This window comes from Saimiri boliviensis, chromosome 13 (assembly GCF_048565385.1).
Source record: "Saimiri boliviensis isolate mSaiBol1 chromosome 13, mSaiBol1.pri, whole genome shotgun sequence".
NCBI lineage: Eukaryota > Metazoa > Chordata > Mammalia > Primates > Cebidae > Saimiri > Saimiri boliviensis.
In genome coordinates, this window is record NC_133461.1 from 73,452,903 (window position 1) to 73,480,410 (window position 27,508).

At 44.0% G+C, this 27,508-nt stretch overlaps 1 protein-coding gene across 1 annotated transcript in view; it reads right to left on the reverse strand.

Annotated features, from left to right (window-relative positions):
- POMK (protein O-mannose kinase) overlaps positions 1–24,005 on the reverse strand; it is a 64,831-nt gene extending 40,826 nt beyond the window's left edge. Inside the window, exons 1-4 of the mRNA XM_010330224.3 lie at positions 23,927–24,005; positions 20,253–20,347; positions 15,599–15,691; positions 14,403–14,705 (exon numbers count right to left, since the gene is read on the reverse strand). Coding sequence (XP_010328526.1) covers positions 14,403–14,684 — 282 coding nt within the window. The 5' untranslated portion in view covers positions 14,685–14,705; positions 15,599–15,691; positions 20,253–20,347; positions 23,927–24,005. The remainder of the gene's footprint in view (positions 1–14,402; positions 14,706–15,598; positions 15,692–20,252; positions 20,348–23,926) is intronic.
- Between the last annotated feature and the right edge of the window lie 3,503 nt (positions 24,006–27,508).

Sequence of the window (27,508 nt, forward strand, 5' to 3'; positions counted from 1 at the left end):
TGGGGAGGGGGGGAGAGATAGCATGGGGAGAAATGCCAGATAGAGGTCAAGGGGAGGAAGGCAGCAAATCACACTGCCATCTGTATACCTATGCAACAATCTTGCATGTTCTTCACATGTACTCCAAAACGCAATAAAAAAATTTTTTTCACTGAAACAAAAGATTGTTTTAGGGACAAATCCAAGATGACCGATTAGGAGCAGCTCAGGATTGCAGTTCCCAGTGAAAGCACGGAGGGTGAGTGAACACCGCATTTCCAGACGAATTTTTATTGCCAACAGACCAGAAGATTCCCAGGCAGAGGAGCCCCACGGGTCGCCAGCATGGCTGTTTTGCCAGCAAAGTTGTTTTGGCTGGCATGGCTGTCGTGGCTATTATGGCCAGAGCGGCTGTACTGCCCAGCGCCCAGGCGCAGTGCTTCCCCATAGAAAATACATGAGTATGGGCACCGTTTCAGCTGGCGATTCAAGCTCGGAAAAGACAGAGTCGCCCATCCAACTGACAGAAAAAAGGACTGAACAGAGAGCCAGGACAGGAGACTCCCAGGCAAAAAAGCACCACGAATCTCAGCGTGGCTGTTTCAGCCGGTGCAGTGGGTCACTGCACAGGAAATCACATAGATGCTGGCGCCTTTTCAACAGGCGACTGGAATACCTGGGAGACAAAAAAAAAAAAGGCTCTGAGGTAGGGAGCCAGGTGATCAGCCTCGGCTGCTCCCATCCCCCACCAAAGAAAACAGCAATCTGCAATGCTCTGGATTGAGAGTTTTACATCAAGCACTACTGAACCCAGTAAGGTCCAGTTCTGTGGGGAAGGAGCATTCGCCACTCCACCGAGGCACTCACCACTACAAAGGTCCATTGCTGAGGCAGCCCACTGTTGCTGCGGCAGCCCGCCATTACAGAGAGTCCACCATTGCTGAGGCAGTTCTAACCACACCCGTATAAAGAGGACTCCAGGAAAGTTCACAGGGCAGCTGGGCACAGCCCACAGCAGCTCAGCAAAGCCTCTGCAGGCAGACAGTGACTAGGCAGCCTCCTTGCTAGGCAGGGCAGCCCAGAAGAAAAGCAGCAGCACAACAGAAACTAATAAAGCCCTAACTCCCCAGAACAAAGCACCTGAGGGAAAAAAAGGGGTTTATGAGTTCTGCTGCAGCAGACTTAAACATACCTGCCCAAAAACTCTGAATGAACAATAGAGCTTACAGCTCAGCACTTGAGCTCCTATAAAGGAGAGACTGTCTCGTCAAGCAGCTCCCTGATCCCCATATATCCAAAGAGTCACCTCATAAAGGAGAGCTCAGACTGACATCAGGTGGGTATCATTCAGGGACAAAGATAGCAGAAGAAACTGGCAGCAACCCTTACTGTTCTGCAGCTGTTGCAGGTATTCCCCAGGCAAGCAGGGCCTGAAGTGGATCTCAGCAGTCCTACAGCAGAGGGATCTGACTGGTAGAAGGAAAACTAAGAAACAGAAAGAAATAACTTCATTGTCAACAAACTTGACGTCCACTCAGAGACCCAATCTGAAACTCAACAACTACAAAGATAAATCCACAAAGATGGGAAGAAACTAGCACAAAAAGGATGAGAACACCCGAAATAAGAACATCTCTCCTCCTACAAGGGATCACAACTACTAACCAGCAAGGGAACAAGGCTGGATGGAGAATGAGTGTGATGAATTGACAGAATTGGGCTTCAGAAGGTGGGTAATAAGAAACTTCTGTGAGCAAAAAGAACATGTTCTAACCCAGGCATCCCCAAACTTTTTACACAGGGGGTCAGTTCACTGTCCTCAGACCACTGGAGGGCCACCACATACTGTGTTCCTCTCACTGAACACCAATGAAAGAGTTGCCCCTTCCTGAAGTGCAGCAGGAGGCTGGATAAATGGCCTCAGGGGGCTGCATGCGGCCCACGGGCCGTAGTTTGGGGATGCCTGTTCTAACCAAACGCAAAGAAACTAAGAACCTTGAAAAAAGATTTGACGAAATGCTAACAAGAATAAACAACTTAGAGAGGAATATAAGTGAAGTGATGGAACTGAAAAACATAACACGAGAACTTCGCGAAGCATACACAAGTTTCAACAGCTGAATTGACCAAGCAGAAGAATATATATCAGAGGTGGAAGATCAACTCACTGAAATAAAACAAGAAGGCAAGATTAGAGAAAAAAGGGTAAAAAGGAATGAACAAGGTCTCCAAGAAATATGGGACTATGTGAAAAGACCTAACATACGTTTGATAGGTGTACCTGAATGTGACAAAGAGAAAGAATCCAAGTTGGAAAATAATCTTTAGGATATTATCCAGGAAAACTTCCCCAACCTAGCAAGGCAGACCAATATTCAATTCCAGGAAATACAGAGAACACCACAAAGATATTCCTCAAGAAGAGCAATCCCAAGGCACATAATCGTCAGATTCACCAAGATTGAACTGAGGGAGAAAATGCTAAGGTCAGCCAGAGAGAAAGGTCGGGTTACCCACAAAGGGAAGCCCATCAGACTCAAGGCAGATCTCTCAGCAGAAACCCCACAAGCCAGAAGAGGGAGGGGGCCAATATTCAACATCTTTAAAGAAAAGAACTTTCAACCCAGAATTTCATATCCAGCCAAACTAAGCTTCATAAGTGAAGGAAAAACAAAACCTGTTGTGAACAAGCAATTGCTCAGTGATTTCATCACCACAGGCCTACTTAACAAGAGCCCCTGAAAGAAGCACTAAACACAGAAAGGAGCAACCAGTACCAGCCACTCCAAAAACATAGTAAATACTAAAGAGAATCAAATCAACACAATGAAGAAACTGCATCAACTAACGGGCAAAACAGCCAGCTAGCATCAAAATGGCAGTATCAAATTTACATATAACAATATTAACTCTAAATATAAATGGGCTAAATGCCCCAATCAAAAGACACAGACTGGCAAATTGGATAAAAAGCCAAAACCGATCAATGTGCTGTATCCAGGAAAGCCATCTCACATGCAAGGATACACAGAGGCTCAAAATAAAGGGATAGAAGAAGATTTACCAAGCAAATGGAGAGCACAAAAAAGCAGGAGTTGCAATTCTCATCTCTGATAAAACAGATGTTAAACCAACAAAGATCAAAAGAGACAAAGAAGGACATTACATAATGGTAAATGGGTCAATGCAACAAAAAGAGCTAATAATCCTAAATATATATGCACCCAATACAGGAGCAACCAGATATATAAGGCATATTCGTAATCACTTACAAAGAGACTTATACTCCCAAACAGTAATAGTGGGAGACTTTAACACCCCATTGTCAATATTAGATCAACAAAACAGAAAATTAACAAGGATATCCAGGACTTGAACTCAGACCTGGAACAAGCAAACCTAATAGACATTTACAGAACTCTCCACCCCAAATCCACAGACTACACATTCTTCTCAGCACTACATCGCACCTACTCTAAAACTGACCACAAAATTGGAAGTAAATCACTCCTTACCAAATACAATAGAACGGAAATCATAACAAACAGTCTCTCAGACCACAGTGCACTCAAGTTATAACTCAGAATGCAGAAACTAACTCAGAACCGCACAATTTCATGGAAACTGAACAACTTGCTCTTGAATGTTGACTGGATAACAATGAAATGAAGGCAGATATAAAGATGTTTTTCGAAACCAACGAGAACAAAGACACAACCTACCAGATTCTCTGGGACACATTTAAAGCAGTCTCTAGAGGAAAATATATAGCAATAAGTGCCCACATAAGAAGCTAGGAGAGATCTAAAATCAACACCCTATCGTCAAAATTGAAAGAGCTAGAGGAGCAAGACAAAAAAAAAAAAAAACTCAAAACCTAGCAGAAGACAAGAAATAACTAAGATCAGAGCAGAACTGAAGGAGAAAGAGACACAAAAAAACCATTCAAAAAAAAAATAAATAAATCCAGGAGCTGGTTTTCTGAAAACATCAACAAATCAGACAGACCATTAGCCAGATTAATAAAAAAGAAAAAAGAGAAGAATCAAATAGATGCAATAAAAAACGATAAAGAGGATATCACCACAGATTCCACAGAAATACAAACCATCATCAGAGATTATTACTAACAACTCTATGCACATAAACTAGTAAACCTGGAAGAAATGGATAAATTCCTGGACACTTGCATCCTCCCAAGCCTAAACCAGGAAGAAGTCAAAACCCTGAATAGACTAATAACAAGGGCTGAAGTTGAGACAGCAATTAATAGCCTATCCACCAAAAAAAGCCCAGGTCCAAATGGGTTCACAGCCAAATTCTACCAGGCATACAGGGAGGAACTGGTACCATTCCTTCTGAAACTATCCCAAATAATCCAAAAACAGGGAATCCTTCCCAAATCATTTTATGAGACCAACATCATCCTGATACCAAAACCCGGAAGAGACTCAGCAAGAAAAGAAAACTTCAGGCCAATACCCATGATGAACATAGATGCAAAAATCTTCCATAGAATACTGGCAAACCACTGCAACAGCACATCAAAAAGCTTATCCACCATGATCAAGTAGGCTTCATCCCAGGGATGCAAGGCTGGTGCAAGATATGGAAGTCTATAAACGTAATTCACCACATAAACAGAACCAAAGACAAAAAACACATGATTATCTCAACTGACGCAGAGAAGGCCTTTAACAAAATTCAACAGCCCTTTATGCTAAAAATCCTCAATAAACTAGGTACTGACGGAACATATCTCAAAATAATATAAGCTATTTACGACAAACCAACAACCAATATCATACTGAATGGGCAAAAACTGGAAGCATTCCCTTTGAAATCTGGCACTAGACAAGGATGCCCTCTCTCACCACTCCTATTCAACATAGTACTGGAAGTTCTAGCCAGAGCAATCATGCAAGAAAAAGAAATAAAAGGTATTCAAACAGGAAAGGAGGAAGTCAAATTGTCTCTATTTGCAGACGACATGATTGTATATCTAGATGACCCTATCACGTCAGCCCAAAATCTCCTGAAACTGATAAGCAACTTCAGCAAAGTCTCAGGATACAAAATCAATGTGCAAAAATCGCAAGCATTCCTATACACCAATAACAGACTTAAAAAGAGCCAAATCAAGAATGAACTGCCATTCACAATTGCTACAAAGAGAATTAAATACCTAGGAATACAACTAACAACGAACGTATAGGACCTCTTCAAGGAGATCTACAAGCCACTGCTCAACGAAATAAGAGAGGACACAAACAGATGGAGAAACATTCCATGTTCATGGTTAGGAAGAATCAACATCGCGAAAATGGCCATACTGCCCAAAGTAATTTACAGATTCAACGCTATCCCCATCAAGCTACCAATGACCCTCTTCACAGAACTGGGAAAAAACACCTTAAAATTCATATGGAACCAAAAGAGAGCCCACATAGCCAAGTCAATCCTAAGCACAAAGAACAACGCGCGAGGCATCAGACTACCGGACCTCAAACTAAACTACAACCCTACAGTAAACAAAACAGCATGGTACTGGTACCAAAACAGAGATACAGACCAATGGAACAGAACAGAGGCCTCGGAGGCAACGCAACACATCTACGACCATCCGCTCTTTGACAAAGCTGACAAAAACAGCTGGGCGTGGTGGCTCAAGCCTGTAATCCCAGCACTTTGGGAGGCCGAGGTGGGTGGATCACAAGGTCGAGAAATCGAGACCAACCTGGTCAACATGGTGAAACCCTGTCTTTACTAAAAAAAATACAAAAAATTAGCTGGGCATGGTGGCGCGTGCCTGTAATCCCAGCTACTCAGGAGGCTGAGGCAGGAGAATTGCCTGAACCCAGGAGGCGGAGGTTGCGGTGAGCCGAGATCGCGCCATTGCACTCCAGCCTGGGTAACAAGAGCGAAACTCCGTCTCAAAAAAAAAAGACAAGCAATGGGGAAAGGACTCCCTGTTTAATAAATGGTGTTGGGAAAACTGGCTAGCCATGTGCAGAACCAGAAACTGGACCCCTTCTGACACCTTACACTAAAATTAAGTCCAGATGGATTAAAGACTTAAACATAAGACCTAACACCATAAAAACTCTAGAAGAAAATCTAGGCAAAACCATTCAGGACATAGGTGTAGGCAAGGACTTCATGACCAAAACACCAAAAGCATTGGCACCAAAAGCCAAGATAGACAAACGGGACCTAATCAAACTCCACAGCTTCTGCACAGCAAAAGAAACAGTCACTAGAGTGAATCAGCAACCAACAGAATGGGATAAAAATTTTGTAGTCTACCCATCTGACACAGGGCTGATATCCAGAATCTACAAAGAACTGAAACGTATTTACAAAAAAAAAAAAAAACTCTATTCAAAAGTGGCCGAAGGATATGAACAGATACTTTACAAAAGAAAACATATATGAGGCCTACAAACATGAAAAAATGCTCATCATCACTGGTCATTAGAGAAATGCAAATCAAAACTACACTGAGATACCATCTCACGCCAGTTTGAATGGCAATCATTAAAAAATCTGGAGATGAAGATGGTGGATTAGACACAACTCCAGCGCACAACACCCAGCAAGAGAGACGCAGCAACACAGAGATCTCCTAGCTCCAACCGAGGCACCAGGTGCATTTCAACAAGTCTGGTCTGATGGTGAGCAAAGCCCACTCAGGGCAGACTAAGGTGGGGAGGGATGCTAATTCACCCAGAAAGTGCATGTGACCGGCAAGTAGGAGGCTCCACCTCTGGTGCTCCGGTCCAGATACAGTGCTTCCCCCAGAGTCTCAGCAATACATAGAACAGGGGATCTTTGCCAGTCAAGCACCGGGAATTACAAGAGTGGAGTGGACTAAGACTCTGCAGACTGAGCTATCGTCCCCTCCCCCCACCTGGAGATGGAGGGAGCTGTAAGCAGGAGCAGCTGGGTGGCCCATACCCCATGACCAGAGAGAGAGAAAGCTGAATGTGGGGGATGGCCGGGTGTGGCTGGGCGGGTCCCTACCTCCCCCACAAACCCCAGAGGGCTGAAGCTCTGACTCTAGTGGGTTGCATAGCCAGTGCCACAGTCTAAGATGAACCCTGAATGATCCAGCCAAGTGGAGGAAGGGCACAACCCACCACTAGAGGGGTGGGACTGGGCTACCTGTTTTAACAAAGAACACAGGAAGCCTACGTAGCAACACGAAGGCATTCTTGACAACCCAGCAGTACCTACAGGTCAGCGGAAGAGGCAGGCCTAATCTCCCAGCATAAACAAAAAAGACACAGGAAGCTTCCCTAGTAACCTGAAGGAGTCCCTAGAAACCCAGTAGCGACCCCACAGGCAGACAAGCAACTTCATGAAGCAGCTCTCTGACACCATAGCTAGGTAAATCCACAAAGATGGGGAAAAACCAGTGCAAAAAAGGTGAAACCATCAAAGACCAGAACACCTCTTCTCCTTCAAGGGATCACAACTCCTCAACAACACAGGATCACAATTTGACCGAGAAGGAGTGCGAAGAATTGATAAAAATAGGATTCAGAAGGTGGATAATAACAAACATTTCAGAACTAAAGGAACGCGTTCTAATGCAATGCAAATAAACCAAAAACCTTGAAAAAAGGTTAGACGAAATGCTAACTAGAATAATCAGCTTGGAGAAGAACATAAACGACTTGATGGAGTTGAAAGCCACAGCACGAGAACTACATGAAGCAAACACAAGTTTTAACAGCCAAATCGATCAAGCAGAAGAAAGGATATCAGAGATTGAAGATCAACTCAATGAAATAAAAAGAGAAGGCCATACAAGAGAAAAACGAGTGAAAAGAAATGAACAAAGCCTCCAAGAAATATGGGATTATGTGAAAAAACCTAACCTACACTTGATCAGTGTACCTGAATATGATGGGGAGAATGAATCCAAGCTGGAAAACACACTCCAGGATATTATCCAGGGGAACTTCCCAAGCCTAGCAAGGCAGTCCAAATTTCAAATTCAAGAAATACAGAGAACTCCACAAAGATATTCCTCAAGAAGAGCAACCCCAAGGCACATAATCATCAGATTCGCCAGGGTTAAATGAAGGAAAAAAATACTAAGGGCAGCCAGAGAGAAAGGTCAGGTCACCTGCAGAGGAAAGCCAATCAGACTCGCAGCAAATCTCTCGGCAGAAACCCTACAAGCCAGAAGAGAGTGGGGGCCAATATTCAACATCCTTAAAGAAAAGAACTTTCAACCCAGAATCTCATATCCAGCCAAACTAAGCTTCATAAGTGAAGGAGAAATAAAATCCGTTACGGACAAGCAACTATTGAGGATTTTGTCATCACCAGATCTGCCCTACAAGAGCTCCTGAAACAAACACTAACTATGGAAAGCAACAAGTACCAGTCACTGCAAAAGCAAACCAGTTGGCAAAGACTAAAAATCCAATGAAGAAAATGTGTCAACTAATGAGAAAGAAAACCAGCCAGTAACAAAACGGTAGGCTCAATTTCACACACAACAATATTAACATTGAATGTAAATGGCCTAAACGCCCCAATCAAAAGACACAGACTGACAAACTGGATAAAAAGTCAGAAACCATCAGTGTGCTATATTCAAGAAACCCATCTCACATACAAAGACACACATAGACTCAAAATAAAGAGATGGAAGAAGATTTACCAAGCAAATGGAGAACGAAAAAATGCAGGGGTTGCAATCCGAGTCTCTGATAAAATGGACTTCAAACCAACAAAGATCAAAAGAGACAAAGAAAGACATTACATAATAGTAAAAGGATCAATCCAACAGGAAGAGCTAACTATCCTAAATATCTACGCCCCCAACACAGGAGAACCCAGATACATAAAGCAGGTTCTTAATGACCTAAAATGAGATTTAGACTACCACACAATAATAGTGGGAGACTTCAATACTCCACTGTCAATATTAGACAGATCGAGACAGAAAATTAACAAGGATATCCAGGACTTGAATGCAGAGCTGGACAAAGCAGATCTAATAGACATATACAGAATGCTCCATCCCAAATCCATAGAATATACATTTTTCTCAGCACCACATTGCACTTAATCTAAAATTGACCACATCATTGACACAAATCACTTCTTAGCAAATGCAAAAGAACAGAAATCATAACAAACATTCTATCAGACCACAGCACAATCAGACTAGAACTCAGGATCAAGAAACAACACTCAAACCCACACAACCACTTGGACACTGAACAACTTGCTTCTGAATGTTGACTGGATAAACAATGAAATAAAGGCAGAAATAAAGATGTTCTTTGAAACCAACCAGAATGAAGACACAACTTACCAGAATCTCTGGGACACCTTTAAAGTAATATTGAGAGGGAAATTTATAGCAGTAAGTGCCCACCAGAGAAGAGAGGAAAGATCTAAAATCGACACCCTATCATCAAAATTGAAAGAACTAGAGGAGCAAGATCAAAAAAACTAAAAAGCTAGCAGAAGACGAGAGATAACTAAGATCAGAGCAGAAATGAAAGAGATAGAGACACAAAAAACCCTTCAAAAAAACCAATAAATCCAGGAGCTGGTTTTTTGAAAAGATCAACAAAATAGACTGCTAGCCAGACTAATAAAAAAGAAAAGGGAGAAGAATCAAATAGATGCAATAAAAAATGATAAAGAGGATATCACCACTGATCCCACAGAAATACAAACTACCATCAGAGATTATTACAAACAGCTCTATTCACATAAACCAGTAAACCAGGAAGAAATGAATAAATTCCTAGATACTTGTACTCTACCAAAACTAAACCAGGAGGAAGCTGAAACCCTGAATAGATCAATAACAAGGGCTGAAGTAGAGGTAGCAATCAATAGCCTACCAACCAAAAGTCCAGGTCCAGACGGGTTCACAGCCGAATTCTACCAAATGTACAAAGAGGAGCTGGTTCCATTCCTTCTGAAACTGGATCCAACAATACAAAAGGAGGGAATCCTCCCTAACTCATTTTATGAGACCAATATCATCCTGATACCAAAACCAGGAAGAGACTCAACTAAAAAAGAAAACTTCAGGCCAACATCCATGATGAACATGACGCAAAAACCTTCAATAAAATACTGGCAAACAGATTGCAACAGCACATCAAGAAACTTATCCATCACGACCAAGTAGGCTTCATCTCAGGGATGCAAGGCTGGTTCAACATACGCAAATCCATAAATGTAATCCATCACATAAACGGAACCAAAGACAAAAACCACATGACTATCTCAATAGATGCAGAGAAGGGCTTTGATAAAATTCAACAGCGCTTCATTCTGAAAACTCTCAATAAACTAGGTACTGATGGAACGTATCATAAAATGATAAAAAGCTATATATGACAAACCTACAGCCAATATCATACTGAACAGGCAAAAGCTGGAAGAATTCCCTTGGAAATCCAGCACTAGATAAGGATGCCCTCTCTCACCACTCCTATTCAACATAGTTTTTGGAAGTTCTAGCCAGAGCCATTAGGCGAGAAAAAGAAATAAAGCGTATTCGATTAGGAAAGGAGGAAGTCAAACTGTCTCTATTTGCAGATGACATGATTGTATATCTAGAACATATTGGTATATTCCCATATACCAATAACAGACAGAGAGCCAAATCAAGAGCGAACTCCCATTCACAATTGCTATAAAAAGAATAAAATACCTAGGAATACAACTAAAAAAGGATGTAAAGGATCTCTTCAAGGAGAACTACAAACCACTGCTCAACGAAATAAAAGAGGACACAAACAGATGGAGAAACATTCCATGCTCATGGTTAAGAAGAATCAATATTGTGAAAATGGCCATAATGCCCAAAGTAATCTATAGATTCAATGCTATCCCCTTCAAGCTACCAATGACTTTCTTCACAAAACTGGAAAAACTACTTTAAACTTCATATGGAATCACAAAAGACCCCACATAGCCAAGACAATCCTAAGCAAAAAGAACAATGCCGGAAGCATCACACTGCCAGACTTCAAACTATACTACAAGGCTACAGTAATCAAAACAGCATGGTACTGGTACCAAAACAGAGATATAGACCAATGGAACAGAACAGAGACCCTAGAAGAAACACGACACATCTACAACCATCTGATCTTTGACAAACCCAGCAAAAACAAGCAATGGGGGAAGGACTCCATGTTAAATAAATGGTGTTGGGAAAACTGGCTAACCATGTGCAGAAAGCAGAAACTAGACCCCTACCTGTCACCTTACACTAAAATCAACTCCAGATGGATCAAAGATTTAAACATAAAACCTAACACCATAAAAACACCAGAAGAAAACATAGGCAAAACCATCCAGAACATAGACATAGGCAAGGACTTCATGACCAAAACACCAAAAGCAATGGCAATAAAAGCCAGGATAGACAAATGGGATCTAATTAAACTCCAGAGCTTCTGTACAGCAAAAGAAACCATCATTAGAGTGAATCGGCAACCAACAGCATGGGAAAAAAATTTTGCAATCTACCCATCTGACAAAAAGCTAATATCCAGAATCTACAAGAAAAAAACAACCCCATTCAAAAATGAGCAAAGGATATGAACAGACACTTTTCAAAAGAGGACATATATGAGGCCAACAAACATATGAAAAAATGCTCATCATCACTGGTCATTAGAGAAATGCAAACCAAAACCACACTGAGATATCATATCACGCCAGTTAGAATGGTGATCATTAAAAAATCTGGAGACAACAGATGCCGGAGAGGATGTGGAGAAATAGGAACACTCTTACACAGTTGGTGGGAATGTAAATTAGTTCAACCATTGTGGAAGACAGTGTGGTGATTTCTCAAGGATCTAGAAATAGAAATTCCATTTGACACAGCAATCCCACTATTGGGTATATACCCAAAGAACTATAAACCGTTCTACTATAAAGATACATGCACACGTATGTTCACTGCAGCACTGTGTACAATAGCAAAGACCTGGAACCAACCCAAATGTCCCTCGATGATAGACTGGACAAAGAAAATGTGGCACATACACACCATGAAATATTATGCAGCCATCAAAAACGATGAGTTCGTGTCCTTTGTAGGGACATGGATGAACCTGGAAACCATCATGCTCAGCAAACTGACACAAGAACAGAAAATCAAACATCGCATGTTTTCACTCATAGGTGGGTGTTGAACAATGAGAACACATGGACATAGGGAGCAGAGCATCACACAATGGGGTCTCTCTGGGGAAATAGGGGAGGGACAGCGGGGGGTGGAAAGTCGGGGAGAGAGAGCATGGGGAGAAATGTCAGATATAGGTGAAGTGGAGGAAGGCAGCAAATCACACTGCCATGTGTGTACCTATGCAACAATCTTGCATGTTCTTCACATGTACCCCAAAACCTAAGATACAAATTTTTAAAAAAGTTTAAAAAAAAAGGTGCAAATAGAACTAACGTATTTGATCCAGCAATTCCATTACTGGATATATATATGCAAAGGAAAGTAAATCAATATATTGAAGAGATATGTACACCCCCATGTTTATTGCAGCACTATTCACAATAGCCAAGATATGGACTCAACATGAGTGTCCTTCAGCAGATGAATCAAGAAAATGTGATGTATATACAAAATGGAATACTATTCAGCCATAAAAAATAAGGAAATCTGTCATTCATGGCAACATGAATGGAACTAGAGGACATTATGTTAAGTGAAAGAAACTAGGAACAAAAAGTTAAACACTACAAGTTCTCATTCATATGCAGAAGTTTAAAAAAGTTTACTCAAAGAAGTAAAAAGCAGAACAGAGGTTTCTAGAGGCTGGGAAGGGTAGAGCAAAGGCGAGGATAGAGAGAGATTTGTTAAAGGATACAAAACAACAGCTAGATAGGAGAAGCAAGTTCTAGTGTTTTATAGCATCACAGGATGACTATAATTAACAATATATTATACACTTTCAAATTAACAATATATTATATACACTTTCAAATAGCTAGAAGTGAGGTTATTGAATGTTTCCAACTGAAATAAGTGATAAATGTTTGAGATGATAGATATGCTGATCCAATCACTATACATTGCATATAGGTATGGAACCATCATCATGTACCCCATAAATATGTATCATTAGTATGTGCCAATTAAAAATAAGTTTTAAAAATCAGTATAATACCATCAGAGAGTTCAAAAAACAGGGGGAAAAATTCTCCATAATCCCCCTTTCACCCTAGCACAATTTCCATCATTTTCATATTTTTCTTTTTTTTTCTTTGGAGACAGGGTCTTGCTCTATCACCCAGGCTGAAATGCAGTGGCAAGATCATGGCTCACTGCAGCCCAAGCTCCTCGGGCTCAAGAGATTCTGCCGCCTCAGCTTCCCCAGTATCATGCACCACTACGTCAGGCTAATTTTTGTAGAGACAGGTTTTGCCATGTTGCCCAGGCTGGTCTGGAATTCCTAGGCTCAAGTGATCCATCCATCTCCACCTCCCAAAGTGCTGGGATTACATGTATGAGCCACCACGCCTGGCCATTTCTGTATTTATCTATATATACATACAATTTCACAGTTGAAAAGTCAATTATACATTTTTGTATCTTATTTTCTTCACTTATTATGACAAGGTTTTCTTCGTGTTGCCTCCTGGGGTTCCTAATTACACAATGGTTGCAGAATATTCTGTCAGGTAAATATGGACTATCATTTAATGAACTATTCTAAAAGTACTGTTTCTAGTTTCCTATCACTATAGCACTCCTTTATGCATTTGGCCTTTTTCCTGCCTTAGATTACTTATTAAGATAAAGTTCCATTGGGAAGCTGAGGCAGACAGATCACTTAAGGTCAGGAGTTCAAGACCAGTCTGGCCAACATGGTGAAACCCTGTCTCTACCAAAAATACAAAAATTAGCCAGGCATGGTGGCACACACCTATAGTCCCAACTACTTGGGAGGCTAAGTCACAAGAATCGCTTGAACCCGGGAGGTAGAAGTTGCAGTGAGCCAAGATGGTTCCACTGCACTCCAGCCTGTGTGACAGAGTGAGACTCCATCTCAAAAAAAAAAAAAAAAAAAAAAAAGATAAAGTGCCAGATGTGAGGTTACTGAGCTCAAGTAAGGACAGACACTTAGAGCCAACAGGGCTCCTAACACTCGATGCCACACTGTTTCCCCAAAGGATGAACCCTATGCCTACTGCAGCACTATTCGCAATTACCAAGAAACAGAATCAACCAAAACGTCCATCGACAGATGAATGGACAAGAAAATGTGGTGCACATACGCAATGGAGTACACTTTAGCAGTAAAGAAGAATGAAATTCCGTAATTCATGCCAGCATGGATGGAGCTGGAGGACACTGTTAAGTGAAATAACATGATGACAGCAATCAGAAATGAACCCAGACTCACTCTCTTCACGGCTCCTTCCCCGACACGCTTCAGCTGTCTCACTTCTGTTCTCAGCTCCTCACAGGACAGCCAAGGTGAGCAGTTTTTCATCTGTCCTATCCTGAAGTGACCATAAGGACAGTGTCTGGGGTCCACCAGGGACTGCCAAGGGGCAATGAAGAAGCGGTCAAGGCAGAGGTAGAGCAGAGTGTTCATCAGGGCCATGACTAGCAGCAGCCCAACGGCTGGGGGTACCTCTCGGGGAGTGAGGCCTCTCCTGCTGTTCTGGGGCTGCTTTTCCATGTTGACATCCTCTACAACTTCCTAAAATACACAATGAAACAAGAAGAAGTTGTTACAGTCAGCTTTCATTTCCAAGAATGTATTCTGATGCCTCTTCTACTAAAGGGTCCTGAAAGTCACAACATTACCATGAGGATTAAAGCAGGTATCGAACACCAAGCTTACCCCAAATGCCCAATGTTAGCTATTCCCATAATTATTACTTTTTATTACAATGTGGGTTCCTCTAGATTAGATTACATTAGGTGGGAGGTGTTTGTGTCTAACTGTCTGACTCGTAGCATGCATTGAACAGATGCTCATGAATATTCAGTCAAATGTAAGCAAAATGTATTAGCTGGTGGGATGAGGACAGAGGGTGGACAAAGGACAACTGAAAGAGGCTGCTTAGGGTAGCAGGTGGAGGCTGGGAGGTTGAAAGTCTCTTGAACCCAGCTAATCAGCTGTCCTGTTCCCTGGGAGGTACTCAGAATCCCCTGAACAGTTTTAAGAAGCAAAAGCTACTCTTCAGCAGTTATGAAAGTTACATTTGGGGTAAAAGAGACTGAGGCTGGGAGACCAGTTAGGAGGTCCTGGTTATGACCAGGGACAGGAGCTGACAAGCACACAAGCTAGAATAACAGTAGTGAGATTAGAGAGATGACCACTCAGAGGTGACACCAGCGATAAGTGACTATCAATAAGGTGTGGGCTCTACCACTGGAACTGTTCAAGGCCATGGTGGAGGGTCCTGGGAGCAGAGAGGCCTAAAGTAGGACCCTGGATGGCAGAAGTGATTTATGCAAGCAGAATGGAAGTGTATGGAGACTTTAACAGTGGATGTGGCCAAGCCGGTGGGAGCCAGCTGAACAGCATTGGAATGCCAGGGCGCTGGGACAGAAATGGGCCAGAGACACTTGCAACAAGCAGGTTACCTCCAATGCGCATCTCCTCCAGTTCAGGACTCCGTCTAGGTACTTGGTCAGTCCATGCTCTGGCTGGCGCCCAGGGACTGGTCTGGAAATACCCTGCCGCAAAGAACCAACCAGGAAATGTATACACAGAAACTGTAGCTCTGTACCCAAACCAATCGCCACAGTCCCAATGGCCCACATTCCCCAGGGGCCTTCTCCTGCCTCAAGTCCAGCTGTCCTCTCAAGCCCCAGGACAGAGCAGTGCCATGGGGAAGCTCTGTGCTGCCTCACCAGCCTCTCCATCCCAGTCTGCTCCCTTCACCTCCATCACTGACTTCCAGCTGCTCATTCACACAACATATCCTGAGCAGCTTCTATGTGCCCAGCCCTGCACTGGATGCTGGAGACACACAAGTGAATTACACCAGCATGGTTCTCATCCTGCTGGAGCTTAGGGGAAAGTCTAGTGGGGAAGACAGACAATAAACAAGTAAACAAAAAGGTCTATCATAATCCTGTGATGAGAGTTCAAGGACAGACAGCAACAGCGTAGGAACTCCCTTGAGGAAGCATCCCAGGAGACCTCTCTGAAGAGGTAACCTTCACACTGAGACCAGAGGCCTGAGAGGAGCCAGACACGAAAAACCCAGGACAGGAAGCTCACTCCTACCTTCTCCTTAAGAAAACAAAATCCACTTCCTGGCTGGGTGCAGTGGCTCATGCCTGTAATCCCAGCACTTTGGGAGACCAAGGTAAATGGATCATGAGGTCAAGAGATGGAGACCATCCTGTTCAACATGGTGAAACACCATCTCTACTAAAAATACAAAAATTAGCTGGGCGTGGTGGGGTGCGCCTGTAGTCCCAGCTACTTGGGAGGCTGAGGCAGAATTGCTTAGCAGGCAGAGGTTGCGATGAGCCGAGATTGTGCCATTGCACTCCAGCCTGGCAAGACTCCAACTCAAAAAAAAAAAGAAAAAAATCCACTCCCATTCACAGAGCTGGGACAAGAAATCAATGAAACCACAAAGTTCACAGGAAACGGCATTTCCCTTAAGAGCACACTGCAGCCGTAAAGTGTCACAAACCCCCTTTGGATGGAGACTTCTTTCTTACTATTTAGAAATTTTGTTCTCTGCAATTACAGACTACCAGAAATTTTGCAGTTTGAAGTCTTATCAGTTGGAATAAAACATCCCACTCTTTCCTGGAGGATCAAAGTCACTCTGACACAGAGAAGCAACCTCAATTTCCAAACAAGGCAGAGCTTCAGATAAGGAGTTTCTGAAAACAATCCTGCACATCTGTGTTAACCTGGTAGTCTCCAAGGAAAGAGGACCACTTTGTAGTCCAGACTAGATCTTGGCCCCTTTACACTCAGCCTACATGGCTTTCAGCCCATCAAAACACTACTTCATTTACATTTGCCTAAACGTCACTCATCTCCAAAATTCTGTGATTTTCTTTTCTTTTTTTTTTTTTTAAGGGAGACGGAGTCCCGCTCTTGTTGCCCAAACTGAAGTGCAGTGGTACAATCTTGGCCTACTGCAACCTCTGCCTCCTGGGTTGAAGTGATTCTCCTGCCTTAGCCTCCTGAGTAGCTGGGACTACAGGTGCCTGCTACCACACTGGGCTAATTTTTGTATTTTTAGTAGAGATGGCATTTTACCATATTTGACCAGGCTGGTCAAACTCCTGACCTTGTGATTCACCCGCCTCGGCCTCGCAAAGTGCTGGGATTACAGGTGTGAGCCACCACAACTGGCCGATTTTCTTTCTTTTTTTTTTTTTTAAGAGATAGGCTCTGACTCTGTCACTCAGGCTGGAGTGCAGTGGTGCAATCTACCACCCTATCCTCCATTAGCACACACTGGGCCCCTCTCCAGGAGTAACCCCTATTAGCTTGTTTTGGAACTTCCTCGACATCCTACCCCTGTAATACACTCGTCGGTCCCTTACTCACTCTGCAGCCCCCTTCCCTAAGCACATACTGGGCCTTGAGCCTCAGCCCAAGCCCCCACTGGCAAAGCTCCAGTCTCTCCCCACTCACCACCTATTCCCACACCTCTGCTCCTCTGACCCCCTGCTTCCCATTAGCACTCATGGCACTTCCCATTCCCAGCTCCCTGCACCAGGCCAGGTCAGAGACGCCACGAAGGACACCCACCCTGGTGCCCTCAGATGATTCTCTGTTCCTTGATGGAGACACACAAGTCCCGCTGGTGTGCAGTCTTGCTTATCACAGTGAGTCAATAAACAGAACACGTGTGTCCCAAGTGGCCTTGGGCTGGCTAGACGGTCACCCTCTCCTTCTCCAAACATATGCCACTTCTTCCCCAACCTTCATTCTCAGCTGATCATCTAACAAGATCATCCTATTTTACTGGAAAAACAGAAGCAATCAGAGAGCATTTCCACCAGTTCCCAAGCCCCACCCCGGGTTCCTGCAGTCTCCTGTTATTATGAACTGTGTGTTATCCTGAAACTGGCCCAGCACCCAGGTCAGGCACACTCCATACCCAGCTCTGTCCTCTCATTCTCTCCAACTCACCACTACTCCACCCAAATTGACCTCAGTCAGCACGGGTGACCTCCACATCACTAAACACAACAGTCAAAGCACAGCCCCCATCTTCCTTGATCTATCAATAGCATTTAGTGTGATTGATCACTCCCTACTTAAACACCTTCTTTACTTGGCTTCCAGGAAATTACACTCTGGCAGCTCCTCCTCATCTCTGAGTCCACTTAGTGGGGTCCCCCAGAGCTCAGAGCTCAGACCTCTTCCCACACTCCCTGGCAGAGCTCACCTAGACTCTGGACTTTTCATCTCTGCCTGCTGACAACTTCCAAAGGTAAAACTCCAACCCAGCCTCTCCTCAGAACTCAAGGCTTGCTTCCTTGACATGTTCATGTGGATGTCTGATGAACAACTCAAAAGATTCAAAAACCAATACCAAATAATTCAATTTAAAAATGAGCAAAGGGCCAGGCATTGGTGGCTCACACTTGTAATCCCAGCACTTTGGGAGGCCGAGGTGGGAGGATCGCTTAAGCCTAGGAGTTTCAGACCAGCCAGGGCAACCTAGTAAGACCTTGTGTCTGCAAAAACTAAATTTAAAAATTAGCCAGGCATGTTGGCATGTGCCTGTAGTCCCAGCTATTCAGGAGACTGAGGTGGAGGATCATTTGAGCCCAGGAGACCAAGGCTGCAGTGAGCTGTGATCATGTCACAGCACTCCAGCCTAGGTGACAGTGAGGCTTTGTCTCAAAATAAACAAAAGTAGAAATTTTAAAATGGGCAAAGGACTTGAATAGACATTTCTCCAAAGAAGATACACAGATAGCTAACAGCACATGAAAGACGCTCAGCTGCACTGGTCATCAAGGCAAACACAGATCGGAAGTGTGACAAGATGGCATTTCACACCCAGGAGGATGGCTATAATACAAAAATCAGTAACAACATGAGTTTAGGGCGATGTGGAGAAACTGGAATCCTCAAACATCACTGGTGGGAAAGTAAAATGCAGCCACTGTGGAAAGCAGTCTGGCCACTGCTCAAAAGGTTAAGCAGAGTCACCACATGACCCAGCAACTCCACTGCCCAATATGTACCCAAGTATGGACTGCCCAGTATGTACCCAGTATGCACACTGAAAACACACATGCTCATGCACATACTTATACATGAATGTTCACAGAAGCATTATCCACAACAGCCAAACAGTGGAAATAACCCAAGTGTCCACTGGCTGATGAATGGATAGACAAAATGTGGTACATCCATAAATGGAGTATTATTCGGCCATAAAAAAGAATAAAGCACTAATTCATGCTGCAAAATAAGTGAACCCTGGAAACATCATGCTCAGTGAAATAAGCCTGATAAAAAGGTCATATTCTGTACTATTCCATTTACATGAAATGTCCAGAAGAAGCAAATTCAGAGACAGAACATAGATTCGTGGCTGTCAGAGGCTGGGGGGTCGGGGGTAGAATAGCTGCTGATGGGGATGGGGTCTCTTTTTGGCTACAATGTTCCTAAATTAGACAGTGATGATGGTTGTACAACCTTGTGAATATGCTAAATAGCACTGAATTGTGCACTTTAAAATGTCAAACGTTATGGTTTGTGATTATATCTTCACTGAATTCTCCCCTTAACATTTAAAAAGATAAAAGCATTCTCAGCTCTCAGGCTATACAAAACAAGCAGCAAGCTGTGGTTGGCCAAGCCCTGCCTTAGGTGACAGCATTGCTTCAGGTCTGCCAAAGGCCCAGGTAACCTCACCCACACCTGGGGCACTGGCAGCCATCTGAACTCTGATGCTTTCTAAGTCTGCACTGCAGCCCAGATCTCTCCTATGTTTGGCTCACTGGGCTATCAACATATGGGATGTCCACTCCAGAACTCCCACCTGTCCCCACACGCCCCTTCTCTAGGGCTCCCTTGGTGATCGGCTCCTGACCCAACCACCCACTCAAGTCACAGGCCAGGTGCATGACTTGATTCCACCCTCCCCTAACCTCTAAACCAACCAATTACCACATGGAGTCAATGCTCCCATCCAAACTTCCCTCACAGCTGCTCGCCTCTCTCCTTCCTTGCTGCCGCTCCCACCCCCCACCCCCCACCTTCCCACCTCCGGTGTAAGTCAGCAGCGCCTCTCACCTGGGTTTCCGCAAAAGATTCCCACGACGACACCCAGTTCTTCCTCTTTTCCGGTCCATTCTGAGGATTACACAGCAAACAATAGGATCCTTTTTCTTTAATTAAATGTTTCACACAGAGAAAAATTTAAAACATCAATGAACATCCATCCAGCTTTGTCAAGTTACATTGCATCATTTTTTCAGATTTTTTTTTTTAAAGAAATTAAATATTACAAATGGAGTTGAAGCCCCTCTGGACGCCTCCCCATCCAGTTCTGTTCCCTCCCAAGAAGTGATCACTGTCTTCAAGTTGTCAAGTTGGTGGACATCAGAGATTCTCAAACTGAGGTCCCCAGACTGGTGGCATCACCACTGCTCAGGACCTTGGGAGAAATGCAAATTCTTGGGTCCTCATCCCAGACCTACTGAATCAGAAATGAAAATCTGTGTTTTAAAAAGTCCTCTAGGTGATTTGGATGTATGCTAAAGTCTAAAAAATACTGGTATCTGTTAAGTCCTACACATGCTATCTATCTACCTACCTATCTATCTAATCAATCATCTAATCTACCTTATCTATTTACCTACCTACTTACAACCAGGAGTCACACTACGTTGCCCAGGCTGGACTCTGGGCTCCAGTGAACGTGGGACTCACTATAGGCATGGGCCACTGAATTCAGCTTCCAATACGTGATTTTTATTTTCACCACAAGTATGTGCCCATAATAATACATTATGTTTTCCAGCTTTATACAAACAGTGGTGGGCTGGTATTATCCTCTTGCAACTGGCTTTTTTAAAAGCTCAAGGTTACGTTTTTGAGATTTATCCATGCAGATACACAAAGTTCCGGTTCACTATTTTCAACTGGTTTGACTTTTCCACAATCAGTGAGACAAGTTACGTAGTTATGTACACATCTCCCCAGGCATATGTGGAAGTTTCTCTGATACACGCAGGGAGAGCTTTCTAAAGCACATATCTGATCCCACTTTGCTTAACATTCAAAAGCCCCCAACTCAGCCCTCAGGATCAAGTCCAAACTCTTATGTGGCCTCCTGAAATCTAGCCCTCCCGGCCTCCCTAGATCCTCCCTGCATCCCACACCCCAGCCCGAGCTTTCCTCAGTCCTCAAAGGCTTCCTCTAGATTCTGAGCACTAAGAGGCCTGCCTGCCTGTCCTGTCCCTGTTCCGGCATGCAGCAGGTGCTTGGCAAAGACGCACCAACCGCCTGGTCACTCTGCACCTCTCCCTCTTCATGGCCTCAGCCACACAGGCTGCCTTCCCTCTCCTGTAATTGCTTCACTGAATCTGCTCTTCCTCTCCTCAAGGCTCCCGTCCTCTGAGGCCCTTTATCTGCCACCTCCTTCTCCAATCCAAGTTCCCCAGCTCAAACCCCATGGTGAATCCTTTCAACTCTCCAACCCTCTTTATGCCTAACCTCCCACGGATCCTTCCTTGCCACTAAGGGTGAAGTCAGGTTTTATGGGGCCTGAAGCTTAAACAACCGGGGGTAAGGGGCGGTAGGTAATTCTTTAAGGGAAGAATAGACAATTATGAAAGTAAAAACTGCTGAGCCCCTTGCCAGGGTTTTGGAAGGTATTTGTGCAAGTAAAGCATCTAGAGGCTTCATCATAAACCCAGATTTGCTTGTCATTCACCAGCCCCGTGTCACTTGCCCTGTCCACTTCATTTCCACTCAAAGGCTGCAAAAATCAGCGACAAAACTCTGTAGGACCCTGGAAATGCTTATTTTCTAATCTGCGTTGGACCCTCATCATTATTCAGAAAACCTTTAATGCATTTCTTGCTGAATCCAAATTTTATATTCCCCAGTAACCTTTTCTATATCCCTAAGTTCTCACATTCACTTTTGAATCCTCTCTCAGCAAAAAGAAACCAAACCAAAATGAAATAAATAAAAAAATACCCAAAAGTTCATCTGAATGTCAACTTCACACCAGTTCTGTGAGGTGGATATAATTGTTGTTATTCCCATTTCACAGATAAGACAACTGAGTCAGAGATGAAGTAATATATCCAAGGTCACTAAATTATACACAGGAGAGCCAAGTTTTCTGGCCTCAAGCCCATTCTTACTCTGCAATGCTCAGGAGATGAACTAAATCAAACCCAGTGTGGTCACCTGGAGGCTGCCTGGGGGACCCTGGGACTGCTGGTTTCTTAAAGAAGACTTTAGCCCACCTCGACCCCTGATTTGCTTTTTTGTTTCAGAGGCATATTCTGGAGTAGGCCACCCAGAGCATAGCATGAGGCTGTGTGGCTGAAGGAACTTTCTGGTCCAGAAACAAGCAAAAAACACTGAAATTTACTGGTCCTGAAAAACAGCCTGCACATTAAGGAATAAAGAAGGTGGGAAGATTGGGCAGAAGAAATGCAGGCACGACATGTGGGAAGGCTTACTGATAGAGAAAAACTTGGGATCCACTGCTCTACATTTACAGCTTAAAGGGAAAAAAAAGCACAGGAACAAAACTAGTTTTTACCGACTTACAAGGTATTTTCAACAACTAGAGAAGACAGAGTAGTGTCATTTAATACAATTTAGAGTAGAATTCCATTTTGCCAATAAAGCACAAGGTACATTAAGAGGATTATTTTAAACATTCTGGATGTTTATCTAGCCTTAGGGTTCTATAGTAAAGGCAAAGGGTGGTAAAGACAAGATTATGCAATAAAACAGGGAAATTTTGCTTTCTAAAAAAAAGAATATAATCACACTTAACACACCCGGGCAACAATGATCTCGTTCAGAATAAACACCCAAAGGCAAAGAGCTGAGGTGGAGTCCTTTCTGGTTTTTTCGTTTTGTTTTGTTTTGTTTTTAGAGACAGCCTCCGCCAGGCTCTTGCCTGTAATTCCCTCACTTTGGGAGGCCGAGGCAGGTAGATCACCTGAGGTCAAAGGTTCAAGAACAGCTTGTTCAGCATGGCGAAACTCCGTCTCTACTAAAAACACAAAACTAAGCCAGGCGTGGTGGTGGGTGCCCATAACCCTAGCTACTCCGGAGACTGAGGCAGGAGAATGGATTGAACCTGGGAGCCAAGATAGCGCCCATGCACTCCAGCCTGGGCGACAGAGCGAGACTCCGTCTCAAATAATAACAAAATAATAGAAACAGCCTCACACTCTGCCCCCCAGGCTGCAGTGCAATGGCGTGATCTCAGCTCACTGAAACCTCCGCCCCCGGGTTCAAGGGATTCTCCCGCCTCAGTCTCCCGAGTAGCTGGTATAACAGGCGGGCAACCGCAGCCGGCCAAGTTTTTTAACAGAGACAGGGGTTCCGCCATGTTGCCCAGGCTGCTCTCCCCTGAGCTCAAGCGATCCTCCCGCCTCGGCCTCCAAAACCGCTGGGATTACATGCGGGAGCCATCGCGACCGGCTCTCGTCGGGTCCTTTAATGCCCAGCTCCAAAGCAGGGCGGGGCGCGGAGGAAGGGGCCGGGTGCGGTGGACTCGGCTGCCGGGCCCCGCGCAGCCTCCTTGGGAGCCTCCGGACCGCTTGCGTGGAAGCGGCCGGGGCTGCGGGGGGTGCAGGCCGCGTCACTTATAGGCCGCGCGGGAAACCCAGCTGCAAGCCCCTCGCCCCTCGCTCCTCGCCGTTGAGCCCTGCCGCCCCTCGAACCCCTCGCCCCTTGGCCCTCTCGCCCCTCCTCGCCCCAGCACCTACCTGCAACCCAAGTCTCTGCGCCTCCTGCTACCCCGGGCTAGCACGCACCGGGCCTACTGCGCCTGCGCGGTCAGAAGCGCGTCCTGGGGACGAGCGCGACGCTGCTGCCCCCTGGCGTCCGCCTCCGACCGTGCACTGAAGCCGGAGCACGCGCAGCGGCGGTGCCCCCGCGCACCTACCCCGTCTCCCGCTCTGGTTTCTGCTTCCTGAACTTGCGAGGGCGATTTTGCCTTGACCGACTATTGCTTCAGCCTGGTGCCAGGCCCGTGCAGAGCAGTTGTCAGATCTCGACGCACTGCGAGGCCGTGGGTTCCAAAGCGTAGTCCTCAGAACCGCGGCATCAGCAGGGGCCTTGCTGGGAAGGCGGATTCCCCACTCCGGCCCAGACCCGCTGCGCGAGGACCCAGATGCCTGAAGTTCGAGACTCGCCTTGTAACAGAAACTAAGACAGCCGGTGGCCGGCCGGGAGCACCCCACGGGAACTCCAGGGAACCGAGAGGAAGGCTTGCAGCGTCGAAGTCAGCCTAGGGTCATGAAATGTCTGGGTTGTGTACATTGGAAGTGTTAGCTCTTTCTACACTGACACATTCCAAAAGTTCAGAATCAAGACACTAACACTATGTAGGATTTAAAAAAAAGGAACCTGTACTAGCAACCCAAACAGTATTAAAGTAACTACCAGCAACTTTTGCCTGTCACATGGACAAATAGCAAAAGAAGAATGGTAACACCTCCTGTCGTTAAACTCTGAAAGTGTCCTTGCACTCATACAAGTGAGTACAAATTGGAATTCCTCCTGCGGGCCCTAGCAAATCCCAGTTCTAGGAATTTATCCTTCAGAAATAATATGTCTGCAAGATGTATGCACAAGAGATCTTGCTGAAGCATCGTTGATAAGGGATATTTATATCAGAGAAAAAGAGAAACCTAAATGTATAACAACAGGGGTTTCTGAAAGAAATTATATGACATCCACAAGCCATGAAAAATGATGCTAACGGGTGCACAATTTCAGTTTGAGAAGATGGTAAAGTGCTGGACATGGATGGGGGTGATGGTTGCACAACAATGTGAATATACCTAATTCCACTGAACTGTACACTTCCAAATTGTTACAATGGTAAATTTTATGTTATGTATCTTTTACTACAATGTTTTTAAAGTTATGCTATAGATCTATATATATAGTCAGGAAATGATATCCCCAATATATGGCCAAGAGAGGAAGCAATCTCATTTCTTCAAACTATGTATTTATAATCATATATATACATACATATTCCAATGTTTACCTCCAATAAGTAGAATTTGGGACAATTTAAATTCTCCATTCTTGCTTATATGTATTTTTAAATGTTTATATCATAGGTATTTTTCCATATATGCGTGTGTGTGTGTGTGTGTATAAACCATGAACCTGCTAGCAGTATTAGACATGTATGACGACATATCTTAGAAGAAAGGCATTTAGAAAGATCATAAAACAAATCTATTAAATTAATAATAACTTTTTAAAATAAAATAGGCCAGGCACGGTGGCTTACACCTGTAATCTCAGCACTTTGGGAGGCCAAGGCAGGTGGATCACTTGAGGTCAGGAGTTCAAGACCAGCCTGACCAACATGGTGAAATCCCACCTCTACTAAAAATACATAAATAAGCCAGGGGTGGTGGCAGGCACCTGTAGTCACAGCTACTCAGGAGGCTGTGGCAGGAGAATTGCTTGGATCCAGGAAGTGGAGGTTGCAGTGAGCCAAGATCACACCACTGCACTCCAGCATGGATGACAGAATAAGTCTCCGTCTTAGGTGGGAAAAAAAAGAAGAAAGTAAAAGGAAAATGGGTGACATATGAGTAACTTTGAATATGAGAATTTTGAAGGGGAAAAAATTAGGCATTGAAATTTTACTAGATGTAGAGAATTAAGGAAATAAATGAAGTGTAGTCAGTTCAGCTATAACACATTTTAAAGACACAAATTTGTTTCAATATGATTGATACATTAAGAATTAAGCATAACACAAATTTCCCATTTGGTTGGTTGGTCTTGTTTCATTTTGGTTTGATTTCAGAAAATCTCACTACATTGCCCAGGTTGGTCTCAAATTCCTGGCCTCAAGTGGTCCCCCTGCCTTGTCCTCCCAAAATGCTGTGATTATAGGTGTGAGCCACCAATTTACTGTTTCTAGATATGTGATTTCATCCTGGAGAGGCACTAGGGGAATGCCAAAAATGATCCTCTAAGCCACACTGCATAGGAATACACAAGGCATGCACATGCACACCCCTTGACATCTATCACATTCTTCAATACACTGTTATAAGCCACACTCATAGACACCTGCTGTTACAGCTTTCTGTCAGATTTCAGATAACCCTGTCCCCAGCACCTCATCATAACTTAACAAGCTGCTGCCCTTCTAAGCCTGCTTCCAATGGCAAGTTCCAGGTCTTCTTTAAGGTCAAGTACCGTGTTTATTATCAAACTTATGCTCTCTTAACCACCTGAAATGTGTAAAACTGTGGCATCATTTTTGTTAGATTTTTCATTTTTATTACTTAAAAAAATTTTTTTTGACAGTCTCACTCTGTCACACAGGCTGGAGTGCAGTGGCACAATCTTGGCCCACTACAACCTCCGCCTCCCAGGTTCGAGCAATTCTCCTGCCTCAGCCTGCAGAGTAGCTGGAATTACAGATTCCTGCCACTGTGGGAGACTAATTTTTGTATTTTTATTGAAGATGGCCCATCTGGTCTTAAACTCCTGACCACAAGTGATCCACCTGCCTTGGCTTCCCAAAGTGCTGGGATTACAGGCATTGAGACACTGTGCCCAGCATTGCTGTTTTCAACACTGGAGTAGACACTGCTTGGCATGTACCACTGAACTGCTATAAAAATAGGATGACGAGTTTTTGTTTTTCATAAAATTAAATCTGCTGGCTGACAGAGTTGGCCGTTGGCATCAAGATAGAAACCAATCGGCTGGGCATGGTGGTTCATGCCTGTAATCCCAGCATATTGGGAGGCCAAGGTGGGCAGATCACTTGAGGTCAGATGTTCAAGATCAGCCTGGCCAATATGGTGAAACTCTGTCTCTACTAAAAATACAAAAAAATTGCCGGGATGTGGTGGTGGATGCCTGTAATCCCAGCTACTCAGGAGACTGAGGCAGGAGAATCACTTGAACCCAGGGAGCAGAGGTTGCCGTGAACCGAGATGGCGCTACTTCACTGTAGCCTGGGCTAAAGAACAAAACTCCATCACAAAAAAAAAAAAAAAGAAAAGAAAAAAAAGAAAAAGAAACCAACCAGCAGCTCTCTTTGCTGAGTTCTTTGCCATGTGGCCACCATTTCATGCCTAGAGGCTTTTGTGGGGTGCTGGCTGAGAAAGGGTGAAACTTTAATACTGATGAAAAATTAGAGGAATTAAAATCAGACAAAAAAAATTTTTTTTTAGGCAGAATTTGACACACCATTAAACTGGTTGTGTCACCCTTTTTTCTTTTTTCTTTTCTTTTTTTTTTTTTTTTTGAGACGGAGTTTCACTCTTGTTACCCAGGCTGGAGTGCAATGGCGCGAT